Source organism: Ranitomeya variabilis, chromosome 1 (assembly GCF_051348905.1).
Source record: "Ranitomeya variabilis isolate aRanVar5 chromosome 1, aRanVar5.hap1, whole genome shotgun sequence".
Taxonomy (NCBI): domain Eukaryota; kingdom Metazoa; phylum Chordata; class Amphibia; order Anura; family Dendrobatidae; genus Ranitomeya; species Ranitomeya variabilis.
This window is the reverse complement of record NC_135232.1, coordinates 300,160,554-300,174,512: the sequence shown is the minus strand read 5'-3', so window position 1 is coordinate 300,174,512 and position 13,959 is coordinate 300,160,554. Positions and strand designations below refer to the sequence as shown.

General features: G+C 41.2%; 1 protein-coding gene across 1 annotated transcript in view; it reads right to left on the bottom strand.

Annotated features, from left to right (window-relative positions):
* Positions 1-13,959, bottom strand: part of TRPV4 (transient receptor potential cation channel subfamily V member 4) — a 165,571-nt gene that overhangs the window by 36,612 nt on the left and 115,000 nt on the right. Inside the window, exons 11-14 of the mRNA XM_077295721.1 lie at positions 12,991-13,156; positions 12,221-12,287; positions 10,999-11,312; positions 3,655-3,782 (exon numbers count right to left, since the gene is read on the bottom strand). Coding sequence (XP_077151836.1) covers positions 3,655-3,782; positions 10,999-11,312; positions 12,221-12,287; positions 12,991-13,156 — 675 coding nt within the window. The remainder of the gene's footprint in view (positions 1-3,654; positions 3,783-10,998; positions 11,313-12,220; positions 12,288-12,990; positions 13,157-13,959) is intronic.

Sequence of the window (13,959 nt, the reverse complement as noted above, 5' to 3'; positions counted from 1 at the left end):
CCACTATATTTCCCCACGCCCAGTGGGTGTAACAATTATTACATCTATACTCCTCCCTTTATGTCTGTACATTCTTGTACTTTTTGTTTTTCAAATGTTTTTAATTGCTTCTCGGTGTTTTGCTCCTAATAAACTAGTACTTATTTGTATTATTGGTGTGCACTATTTCTTTCAGTACATCTTTTTTCTTTTCTATAAGTCTATGGCTTCGTTGGTTCATACACCTGAATCCAGTTTTGCGGGAGGGTTCGAAAGTAAGCCCCAACAGGGCCACCGAGTGTGTGGCAAAATGCATTGTAAAACTACCCTTAGATGTTTAAAGAAAGAACAATGATTCTTATCTATGATGGTGTCCCACACTGTAGTTAACCCTAGTCCATTTACCTTACCTGCAAGATCGAGCAGTCAACAAGAAAAGCTGCACAGAAATTTAAAGGGTATTCCCATCTTAACCAATTATGGTTGAGATGAAAATATCGCCCTTTGTTTTCCAGTCACAGTCAGAACTATGGAATTGGTTGAGTTTGGGACTATGGAAAATGTCAAATCACAGAGTTAGCATAGCACACTGTCTCGCTGTTTCGAAACTTCTATGGGAACTAAGGAAAGAGTGAAACACAACCCACTCAGCTCTTCCAATAGTCTTGCATAGTGGCTTGCATTCAGACACTATTCACATGTGCACCATGAATAGCTGAGATAGGAATGCTTGTTTCATTTCCATTGTATTATATAGGTATTAAGAAATCTTAATAGTCATAGTTTATCATTATGATAGGCCATCAGTGTTTCATCAGTGGGGATCCTCTTCCTGGCACTGCCACCAAACAGACAATCATTATTTACCAAAAACAATCCGGCACAAATGAGTCTGGCTGTGCCTGGTACTTTATCTCAAAGGAGACTGATCTGCAGCCACCTAGGAATGTATGGTGCCAATCCTAGTTAAACAATTATGGGAAACAGCATTCCTAAATCAAATATTTATAGTCTATCCCAAGAAGTGGCCATCAATGTTAAAATCCTATTAGAATCCTTTTTATACTGGCAGGTTATGACCACGTTAGGATGCATTCATACAGCCATGAACTTGGTCCTTGTTATGTTTGGCAGTATTTGTAATCACACTCAGTTCTGCTATATTCTACATGATAGCTGCAGAGATCAGGGCTAGAGCAGAGTTGTCCATCATTTCATATTTCACAGGAGAAAACCTGATCTAAGCTTATCTAAGGACGTGAACTTTTTCCCCTGCATGACCTTGACCAATCATAAGCAGAAGGCATCATCATGAAGGGGAAAAAAGTACACACCTACAGAGAAGACTCTCCGGTAACGCCTGCTTCGATTATTCATAAATTATGTGTTAAAAAATGTTTATTCGCGCTGAAAAACCCAAAATAGGATTCAATGATGACCTGTTAACAATGTGCACTAAGAGGAGGGATTAGAGTTGCAGAATGGTTCAGATTTTAGAATGGTTAAAGTGCTACCAACAATATGCCTGTTCACACTATTGGAGTTTAATGGGTTTTAATGCTTAAACAGGTACCAATAAAAGATGTGGCACATAGTATATATATTGATAGTAGAGCGTACTTAGAAACCCACACTTTCAAGCAATACAAAAGGTTGAAAAATTAGAGAACCAACCTGGCTGCCCCTATTCTTACAAAAGCATATTTGAACAGTTATAATAGATAAAAGGGAGTACAAGGGAATAAAAGTATCTGGTATAAAAAAAATGAAACGTCCTGAAAATAGAAAAGTAGATGGGAAAAAAAGACAGTGTGCGAATAAATATTTTTTTTTAACATTAACTCCATCTTTGACAACTACTGTGGTAATCGTCTTATTCGCTGCAGAAAAATCTCAAACACTTGTGCCGCTATTTCTATTTTCTAATCATAAATTATAACCTATAATTTACAAGCAAATATCTCAGCAATGGGGAGAAAACATTTCAATATGAAAACAACATTTTTTTCAGCTCTGCAGCCACTATTCCATTATGTATCCACTTTAATGGGCTCAAACTGGTGAAAAGTTCTTTTTAAACTCTCTAGTGCTAAACACTTACTCACATTTGAAGTTGAGTTTTCGCTTAACTGGCTGATGAACCAAGACAACCTTTTCATTCCAAGCAGAAATTAGCACAAAATAGACAAGGTTGTAATGAGGTCTAATTATAAATCAATAACAGATATTCCATTAAATACTGTCATAATTGCTAGTCACTGCCTGTCTCTCATATTTACCAGAAGATTTAAATACCATCTGTTAAATCATGCTGTGCCTTGTGGTATAGCTGGAGAGTTTATTAATATGCAAATGAGGACCCACCACAACCCCCACTCTAATGATCATGAATGATGCCCTTGGGAACCTATCTGGCCTAACTACTTTCTATAGAAGTGCCATGTAAATGCCAAGAGCCACTTTAAAGGCAGAACATATGCAAAAAGCGATGACAGATTTGGTCTAGTAAGAGCAATAATACCTAGCCATTTGATTTAAAAAATGCCCATTTACAAAACATGATTTATAAAATTACACAACGTAAAATGTGCTGAAAATAAGTAAACCTCTCCCCAATTATAGTTTTCATCCTCTGGTAAGTGAATAAGCTGTGCCGTTCTGGTGTGCTATACAGAGTTCAATCACATACAGCGAGGTGATCACAAATGAGAAACAAATTATTTACCGGTAGTCCCTTTTGTGCTAAAATTACTTGTAAATTGCTGTATAATCAGGGAGACGATGATGTGTTTGTGGATTGATGGCTGCATAATCTAGCAGTAAGTAAACTATTCTGGAAGTGTAATGGATGTTCTGTTTTCTGATTTGGCTAATTACAATAAATAAAATCTCTTCATTGCAAACGCATTCAGGAAACTTTGTATCAGAATTAAAAAGAAAGATTGGAGAATCACATACTTTTAATATTCTTGCACTTCAATTATTATGCTCTTAAAAATCAGCTGCTAATCATGCAGTTAAGGTTCATGTGTGGAAAACACCGATTTGTGCTAATTTTTTTAAATTAGTAATTTGACAGCATATAACACACATATACACACATATAAACACACACACACACACACAGTATATATACACGCACACATTTATTCTTTTCATGTGTTAAAGGGTTGTTCCCATCGCGTACCTACAGGTTACTACAAGGGTGTCACCTTGTGTGTGCAGACAATTTTGTAACTCCCTCAGAGATGAATAGGGAATCACAATGGCAGCTACCTTCCTTTCCATTCATTTACATTTTTTTGGGATAGAAAGTCTCACTGAATAGGACCTGGGCAGTGAATACCAGTTTTGAATGTCTGCACAGGTTCCAACTCTGGAGCTGTCAGACATTTATAGAAGCTAAGCTGCAATACCCATTACTGCAACCACACAGTATATAAAGGTCTGTCGTTATGGTTCTATACACTGTTTTCTTATGCCGGAGGCGAGACCTGAAAACAGTGGATCAGTGGGGATGCCAGGTGTCCAACTTGCACTGATCTGATATTGATAGCCTTGAAAGGTAGGCCATCAATGTGAAAACTCCTGAACAACCCCCCGAAAAGGATCATCTTGACTAGATTGTCAGGTGAATATTCCATAACAAAAAATTAAAAAAAGTGAAAATATTACCTAAAGCACCATCGTCGATCAGGCGTCCCATCTAAATTCTTCCCGACTGTTACCATCTCTCCAGAACGAAAAGCTTTTCTTATGAAGACTGGAAACGACCGCTCAATGTCCAGGATGGTGGTGGCCCACTAAAGTCAAATAGATTAAAGTGAATGGAGTGGCTTTCTATATTACCCAAAGAGAAGCTTACAACAACACATGGAAGCAAAACGTGATCAGTAGAGCTTGATAAAATAGTTGGAAAAAAATCTCCCCTGAGTAATAAAGTTTTTTCCTACATTTCTGTGAACCTCGCAAAACATCTTTAATGTTTCCACATTAGAACAAAAAATGAATACGTGCGTCCTAATTTGTTATAGAAAAAAATAATAATGGGGGGTTTTAGTAGTAGTTGCTCTCACTTGCTGCTCTCCCTTTTTACTCCCTTTCTTTTTCATCATAGGCGGAGTGCGGTTAGTGTGAATATAAGGCCATTCATTCCTTTATTGGTGAGCGTTGAGGGCCGACGTTCAAAAAGAACACGAGTCAATTGGGGTTTTCCAGGAGTAACATAGTAATTAGGTGGATAGGATATTGTGCCCAGAAAAGTCTGGCGGGCCACTCGTTTGGTGGAATAAAAATAACAAAACAAGGATAGAAGTTAATAAGACTGTGGGGAGTTTTGTAGCCAGAAATGGGAGGGTTGTAGTAAGGCATGTGGATTTGGAGTCCGGGAAAGGGAATTTGTGGAAGAGCGATGGCCTTCATTTCAACTCAATAGGTATTGATCTCTGGGCACTCAAGATTCGAAAGGGGGTGGAAATGGCATTATTTTTGTTGGAGGGGCTCGCAATATGAGGTGTTCAGGTAATGCTCGCTGTGTTGGGGTGAGGGTGTTCTTGTAGTTTGTAGTTTCTGTAAATTATGGTAATTGCCTGGTGGATTTGGGGGCTCTCAGGATGGGGTCCCTGGGAGTTGGTGGATGGAAAATGTTTTCCAGCCATGAGGTACCCCAGAGCTGGTGGCCGCGGCTGGGGGGTGTAAGGCTGGATGGTTATATAATATTATATATACATACACACACACAGCTTTTTTGAGCTCCAAGAACCTCCTTACCACAAATTAACTGTTATATCTGTTGTAATAAAAGTAGATTTAGCAAATTCAATTAAAAATTGTGCTTCATCTGTTTATAAAAGAAAGTCTGGGAATAAGACGTTTGGTAAAAGAGAAACTTTTAAGTAAAGAGAAGCCTCTACAATGCTGCAGTCATGGGAAAGCTTGCATGTATGTGCCATCCTGGAGGAGCTGGAGTACTGGTATAACCAGAACCACTTATGCTTCCTAACGGGACATATTGATGACCATCACGTTTAATTGACTTGGGACTACTGTATACTGTGATGTCCAAGTGTTCCCTTACATGTGGCTTTCATGCTCACATAACACTTAATTTTTAGGATATTAATTTAGATATGTGTTGTGAAATTGGATTCTGGGCTCCCCCGGTGGCCACTTGTGGAATTGTACTTGTGTGCATCATCCCCTCTGTTCACCTGCTCCTATCAGGATGTGGGAGTCGCTATATAACCTTGCTCCTCTGTCAGTTTCATGCCGGTCAACAATGTAATCAGAAGCCTTTCTGTGCATGTTCCTGCTACTAGACAACTCCCAGCTAAGTTGGACTTTTGTCCTTGTGTGTTTTTGCATTTTGTTCCTGTTCACAGCTGCTGTTTCGTTACTGTGTCTGGAAAGCTCTTGTGAGCGGAAATTGCCACTCTGGTGTTATGAGTTAATGCTAGAGTCTTAAAGTAATTTCTGGATGGTGTTTTGATAGAGTTTTCTGCTGACCATGAAAGTGCCCTTTCTGTTTTCTTGCTATCTAGTAAGCGGACCTCGATTTTTGCTAAACCTATTTTCATACTACGTTTGTCATTTCATCTAAAATCACCGCCAATATATGTGGGGGCCTCTGTCTGCCTTTTGGGAAAATTTCTCTAGAGGTGAGCCAGGACTGTCTTTTCCTCTGCTAGGATTAGGTAGTTCTCCGGCTGGCGCTGGGCATCTAGGGATAAAAAACGTAGGCATGCTACCCGGCCACTTCTAGTTGTGCGGCAGGTTTAGTTCATGGTCAGTATAGTTTCCATCTTCCAAGAGCTAGTTCTCATATATGCTGGGCTATGTTCTCTCGCCATTGAGAATCATGACAGTTTGACCGGACAAAAAAAAGGGTTAAATTACTGGCTGAGAAAGGAGAGAAAAAAGAAGTCTGCTACAATTTTTTTTTTTTTTTTTTTTCCCTCTAGTTCTGAGTGTGCTCTTAATTGAATCACTTGCTAGTCTGCCTATACTGCAGCCTTCCTCTCTTTCTCTCCTTCTACTCCTTGAATGGCTCTGTGTTCACCTGTTTCAAATGGATCTTCAGAGTGTAGCTACAGGTTTGAATAATCTCGCCACAAAGGTACAAAATTTGCAAGATTTTGTTGTTCATGCACCTATGTCTGAGCCTAGAATTCCTTTGCCTGAATTCTTCTCGGGGAATAGATCTCACTTTCAAAATTTTAAAAATAATTGCAAATTGTTTTTGTCCCTGAAGTCTCGCTCTGCCGGAGACCCTGCACAGCAGGTCAGGATTGTAATTTCCTTGCTCCGGGGCGACCCTCAAGACTGGGCTTTTGCATTGGCACCAGGGGATCCTGCGTTGCTCAATGTGGATGCGTTTTTTCTGGCCTTGGGGTTGCTTTATGAGGAACCTCATTTAGAGCTTCAGGCGGAAAAGGCCTTGATGTCCTTGTCTCAGGGGCAAGATGAAGCTGAAATATACTGCCAAAAATTCCGCAAATGGTCTGTGCTTACTCAGTGGAATGAGTGCGCCCTGGCGGCGATTTTCAGAGAAGGTCTCTCTGATGCCATTAAGGATGTTATGGTGGGGTTCCCTGTGCCTGCGAGTCTGAATGAGTCCATGACGATGGCTATTCAGATCGATAGGCGTCTGCGGGAGCGCAAACCTGTGCACCATTTGGCGGTGTCTACTGAGAAAACGCCAGAAAATATGCAATGTGATAGAATTCTGTCCAGAAGCGAGCGGCAGAATTTTAGACGAAAAAATGGGTTGTGCTTCTATTGTGGTGATTCAACTCATGTTATATCAGCATGCTTTAAGCGTACTAAGAAGCCTGACAAGTCTGTTTCAATTAGCACTTTACAGTCTAAGTTTATTCTATCTGTGACCCTGATTTGTTCTTTGTCATCTATTACCGCGGACGCCTATGTCGACTCTGGCGCTGCTTTGAGTCTTATGGATTGGTCCTTTGCCAAACGCTGTGGGTATGATTTGGAGCCATTGGAGGCTCTGATACCTCTGAAAGGGATTGACTCCACCCCATTGGCTAGTAATAAACCACAATACTGGACACAAGTGATTATGCGTGTTAATCCGGATCACCAGGAGGTTATTCGCTTTCTGGTGCTGTATAATCTACATGATGTTTTGGTGCTGGGATTGCCATGGCTGCAATCTCATAACCCAGTCCTCGACTGGAGAGCTATGTCTGTGTTAAGCTGGGGATGTAAAGGAACTCATGGGGACGTACCTTTGGTTTCCATTTCATCATCTATTCCCTCTGAGATTCCTGAATTCTTGTCTGACTTTCGTGACGTTTTTGAAGAACCCAAGGTTGGTTCACTACCTCCGCACCGGGAGTGCGATTGTGCCATAGACTTGATCCCGGGTAGTAAATACCCTAAGGGTCGTTTATTTAATCTGTCTGTGCCTGAACACGCGGCTATGCGAGAATATATAAAGGAGTCCTTGGAAAAGGGACATATTCGTCCTTCGTCATCTCCCTTAGGAGCCGGTTTTTTCTTTGATGCCCTGATGAAGTGGCTTGTCTGCCACGAAACGCGTAGGCTAATAAACAGAGTGTGTGTGTAACTCTGTTATCTTCATTGTGGTCTGCGCGGCTTTTATCCTCCGGTTCTTCTTTTTTCTCCATGTGATTCTTTGTGTCTAAGAAAGACGGCTCTTTGAGGCCGTGTATTGATTATCGACTTTTGAATAAAATCACGGTTAAATATCAATATCCGTTACCACTGCTTACTGATTTGTTTGCTCGTATAAAGGGGGCCAAGTGGTTCTCTAAGATTGATCTCCGTGGGGCGTATAATTTGGTGCGAATCAGGCAGGGGGATGAGTGGAAAACCGCATTTAATACGCCCGAGGGCCATTTTGAGTATTTGGTGATGCCTTTTGGTCTTTCTAATGCCCCTTCAGTCTTCCAGTCCTTTATGCATGACATTTTCCGCGATTATTTGGATAAATTTATGATTGTGTATCTGGATGATATTCTGATTTTTTCGGATGACTGGGACTCTCATGTCCATTAGGTCAGGAGGGTTTTTCAGGTTTTGCGGTCTAATTCCTTGTGTGTGAAGGGTTCTAAGTGTGTTTTTGGGGTTCAAAAGATTTCCTTCTTGGGATACATTTTTTCCCCCTCTTCCATCGAGATGGATCCTGTCAAGGTTCAGGCTATTGGTGATTGGACGCAACCCTCTTCTCTTAAGAGTCTTCAGAAATTTTTGGGCTTTGCTAACTTTTATCGTCGATTTATTGCTGGTTTTTCTGATGTTGTAAAACCATTGACTGATTTGACTAAGAAGGGTGCTGATGTTGCTGATTGGTCCCCTGATGCTGTGGAGGCCTTTCGGGAGCTCAAGCGCCGCTTTTCTTCCGCCCCAGTGTTGCGTCAGCCTGATGTTGCTCTTCCTTTTCAGGTTGAGGTCGACGCTTCTGAAATCGGAGCTGGGGCGGTGTTGTCGCAGAGAAGTTCCGACTGCTCCGTGATGAGACCTTGTGCTTTTTTTTCCCGTAAATTTTCGCCCGCCGAGCGGAATTATGATATTGGGAATCGGGAGCTTTTGGCCATGAAGTGGGCTTTTGAGGAGTGGCGTCACTGGCTTGAGGGGGCCAGACATCAGGTGGTGGTATTGACTGACCACAAAAATTTAATTTACCTTGAGTCTGCCAGGCGCCTGAATCCTAGACAGGCGCGCTGGTCGTTGTTTTTCTCTCGGTTTAATTTTGTGGTGTCTTACCTACCGGGTTCTAAGAATGTTAAGGCGGATGCCCTTTCTAGGAGTTTTGAGCCTGACTCCCCTGGTAATTCTGAGCCCACAGGTATCCTTAAAGATGGAGTGATATTGTCTGCCGTTTCTCCAGACCTGCGGCGGGCCTTGCAGGAGTTTCAGGCGGATAGACCTGATCGTTGCCCACCTGGTAGACTGTTTGTTCCTGATGATTGGACCAGTAGAGTCATCTCTGAGGTTCATTCTTCTGCGTTGGCAGGTCATCCTGGAATCTTTGGTACCAGGGATTTGGTGGCAAGGTCCTTCTGGTGGCCTTCCCTGTCACGAGATGTGCGAGGCTTTGTGCAGTCTTGTGACGTTTGTGCTCGGGCCAAGCCTTGTTGTTCTCGGGCTAGTGGATTGTTGTTACCCTTGCCTATCCCGAAGAGGCCTTGGACGCACATCTCGATGGATTTTATTTCGGATCTGCCTGTTTCTCATAAGATGTCTGTCATCTGGGTGGTGTGTGACCGTTTCTCTAAGATGGTCCATCTGGTTCCCTTGGCTAAGTTGCCTTCTTCTTCCGAGTTGGTTCCTCTGTTTTTTCAAAATGTTGTTCGTTTGCATGGTATTCCGGAGAATATCGTTTCTGACAGAGGGACCCAATTCGTGTCTAGATTTTGGCGGGCATTCTGTGCTAGGATGGGCATAGATTTGTCTTTTTCGTCTGCTTTCCATCCTCAGACTACTGGCCAGACCGAGCGGACTAATCAGACCTTGGAGACATATTTGAGGTGTTTTGTGTCTGCGGATCAGGATGATTGGGTTGCTTTTTTGCCTTTGGCGGAGTTCGCCCTCAATAATCGGGCCAGCTCTGCCACCTTGGTGTCCCCGTTTTTCTGTAATTCGGGGTTTCATCCTCGATTTTCCTCCGGTCAAGTGGAATCTTCGGATTGTCCTGGAGTGGATGCTGTGGTGGAGAGGTTGCATCAGATTTGGGGGCAGGTGGTGGACAATTTGAAGTTGTCCCAGGAGAAGACTCAGCTTTTTGCCAACCGCCGTCGTCGTGTTGGTCCTCGGCTTTGTGTTGGGGACTTGGTGTGGTTGTCTTCTCGTTTTGTCCCTATGAGGGTTTCTTCTCCTAAGTTTAAGCCTCGGTTCATCGGCCCGTACAAGATATTGGAGATTCTTAACCCTGTGTCCTTCCGTTTGGACCTCCCTGCATCCTTTTCGATTCATAATGTTTTTCATCGGTCATTGTTGCGCAGGTATGAGGTACCGGCTGTGCCTTCCGTTGAGCCTCCTGCTCCGGTGTTGGTTGAGGGTGAGTTGGAGTACGTTGTGGAAAAGATCTTGGACTCTCGTGTTTCCAGACGGAAACTCCAGTATCTGGTCAAATGGAAGGGATACGGTCAGGAGGATAATTCTTGGGTCACTGCCTCTGATGTTCATGCCTCCGATCTTGTCCGTGCCTTTCATAGGGCTCATCCTGATCGCCCTGGTGGTTCTGGGGAGGGTTCGGTGCCCCCTCCTTGAGGGGGGGGTACTGTTGTGAAATTGGATTCTGGGCTCCCCCGGTGGCCACTTGTGGAATTGTACTTGTGTGCATCATCCCCTCTGTTCACCTGCTCCTATCAGGATGTGGGAGTCGCTATATAACCTTGCTCCTCTGTCAGTTTCATGCCGGTCAACAATGTAATCAGAAGCCTTTCTGTGCATGTTCCTGCTACTAGACAACTCCCAGCTAAGTTGGACTTTTGTCCTTGTGTGTTTTTGCATTTTGTTCCTGTTCACAGCTGCTGTTTCGTTACTGTGTCTGGAAAGCTCTTGTGAGCGGAAATTGCCACTCTGGTGTTATGAGTTAATGCTAGAGTCTTAAAGTAATTTCTGGATGGTGTTTTGATAGAGTTTTCTGCTGACCATGAAAGTGCCCTTTCTGTTTTCTTGCTATCTAGTAAGCGGACCTCGATTTTTGCTAAACCTATTTTCATACTACGTTTGTCATTTCATCTAAAATCACCGCCAATATATGTGGGGGCCTCTGTCTGCCTTTTGGGAAAATTTCTCTAGAGGTGAGCCAGGACTGTCTTTTCCTCTGCTAGGATTAGGTAGTTCTCCGGCTGGCGCTGGGCATCTAGGGATAAAAAACGTAGGCATGCTACCCGGCCACTTCTAGTTGTGCGGCAGGTTTAGTTCATGGTCAGTATAGTTTCCATCTTCCAAGAGCTAGTTCTCATATATGCTGGGCTATGTTCTCTCGCCATTGAGAATCATGACAGATATGCCTGGATTTATTTTTACCTGTAACTTCCAGATTTGTTTGCTCTCCTTTGAAACCTGGCCAACTGTTTCCCCCATTAAAGCGATTAACATGTTAAGGAGGAGAACAAAGGTGAGGATGATATAAGTAACCAGAAGAATGATGAAGACAGCTGGGTACTTGGCACTGTTGATCATCTCTAAGTCTCCCATTCCAATGGTTAGCTTGAAGAGATCCAGCAAGAATTTACTAAAGGTGCTATTGTCTCGGCAGGATGGATACTCTGGTACAGAACAGTCCGTTCCGTTACTGCAAATTTCCTTAGTGGGACATGGATTCAGCAAAGATACCAAAGCTAGGGGGAGAAGTGAAGAATGACAACATTACTAAATATATCACCTCACCAAATATACAATTTCAATGTAACACAATACAAGACCCTTTCATTTCATTTCAAACCCTTAATTTGCAAGTTTCAAGTGAAAAACAAGTTGTACTTTTGGAAAGTGACACAGTATGCTACACTACAGGACAAACATTTTTTTCTAGATACTATGTGTACTTTTGTATAAAATTGGAAGTCCATAATGGTACAATATGGTAGCTGTATTAAAGATCAGTAGAGTACAAGCCAGTGAGCTTATACACAGGAATACTGATCAAAACAGTCTAAAACCTAAACAAAAAGTAAATTTTAATGTTCAAATTGTTTTAAAAAAAAAACTACAGCTATAAATATCTGGGCAAATAGTTCATATTTAGATAACATTGTAAAATTATTCAATTTATAGCTGATATAGGGATAATCCTTTAGAGTGTCGTCCAGTTGAAAAATTGTAAAATAGCAACATTTTCCATGTTATAAGTATATGACGGAAGTATACAAGTACATCTGGCTTGGGTTTGACACAGAATACAGTGTCCTGCGTTGACATTAGACCAGTGGTACAGCGAAACTAGTCCTCTTTCCTAGCACAATCATTACTTAGACAGAGAAGGGGGCTGGATTAGCACATGAAATCTACCAGCAACGAAGATGAAAGAGGACAGGAAACATTTTCTTGTGTAGAACCCAAGTCAGAAGTGGATCTGCTGAGACCTAGGACAGATGTGAATATTTTCAGTTTGGAGCACTTTTATAATATAGCTTACCATTTTACATACTTAGAAATTATTATTTTCAAGTTGGATACCACTTTTTAATGCATAGAGGGGTTGGTTTTATGAGACATTACATATTTCTTTTCCCCTTACTATACGTACCTGAAGCATAGCCAATCATAAAGAGGAGATACACCAGGAGGAAACGGAACAAATCCTTAAACAAGATCTGGAAAAAATTGTAAACATAGACCTGTCAACTCAACTAAAGCACAAATGCTGGGATTGAAAGTTAGATCATGAATAATAATAGTAATAATAATAAGCAAAATAATAAATTATAAAACAGAGCTGAGCAAGAATAGAATCTAGGATCAGTGGGTATGCTAAAAAGAGCGTCAATTCTAAGGGTTGTCCCAAACCTAAAAGTTAATTTAATATCAATGTCTAACAATTTAATTTAATAACTTTCTAATGTACTTCAATTAAATATTCCCTACTGTTCTCTCTCTATTCTAACTTACTATCTGTGTTTTTATCTCCTCACATCCGATGACGTTTCGTTTGAGTTTCACAACATGCACTGGAGAGTCTCAAGTGGCGGCTGGCGCTTCAGACACTGCCGCAACTGCTGCCGCCACCATGAATTAGGACAACTTTTTCAGAAGCAGAAGCCGGGTTAGCCTCTCGTATAATGAGCATGCGCTGGTTCAGACACATGCTCAGTATGAGCTCCTTTCTCGCCACTCTAATACTTTCAATGTACACACATCCCCCACAGGCTATGTGGGGTTTGTTTATATGATTAATATAAATGATTAAACTAGGATAATTATATAATATATATATATACATACATATATACATACATAAACACACACATATATATATATATTTCATAACTTATAAGATAATATTTTATGTCATCCCACCTTCTGCAGCATAATACTGTATGTCCCTGTGAGTTTCAGTCCTCTGGTAAAATATAGGGCGTTCATCCATCCTAAAACCAGGGCAAACACCATGACAGCCAGATAAGCCTCAATACCAGCCAAGTAGAGGGCAGCGGTAACAATAATCAACACTGAATAGATGAAGCTGGATTAAATTAAAAATGTGAGAAAGAGAAAAAGAAAAAATAAATATAAACCTACAAACAAAATCATGGAAAGTAACTGGAGATTATGATTCCAAGGAAGATTCCGATTTCCTAAATCACCTAGCAGAACATACAAATAATGGAATAGAGAGACAGGATTTTTTGTTGGCACGAAAAGCAAAAACATAAAATTATTAAACTATATGTGTTGCTTTTAACCCCTTAACGACCTTGTGATTTTCCATTTTTGCGCTTTCGTTTTTGCTCCCCTTGCTTCCCATAGCCATAACATTTTTTTTCATTTTTCCTTCAATATGGCCATATGGGGGATTGTTTTTGCAGGACGAGTTGCACTTTTGAACAACATCATTGATTTTACCATTTCATGTAATGGAAAATGGGTAAAAGATTCAAGGGCGGGGAAATTGCAAAAAAACTGCAATTTCATAACAGTTTTTTTTTTTTTTTACCATGTTCACTAAATACTAAAACTGTTCTACAATTTTGATTCTCCAGGTAATTACGAGTTTGCAGATACTAAACGTGTGGGTTCTTTTTTTTTTCTTCTTCTTCTTTTAAGTGGTGACAAAAAAATCAAAAATTTTTCAAAAAAAAAAAAAAAAGGATCCACTTTGCGAGACCCCTAGCGTCTCCAATTTTTGGTATCTGGGGCTGGATGAGGATTTATTTTTGCACTAGGAGACCTGCAGCAGCATTTAACATGGTAAGAGCCGCAGGTGGATCGCGGCTGTTAGGGGCACATGACAGCTGATCTATCAGCTGTCATGTGCCTGAAATGATG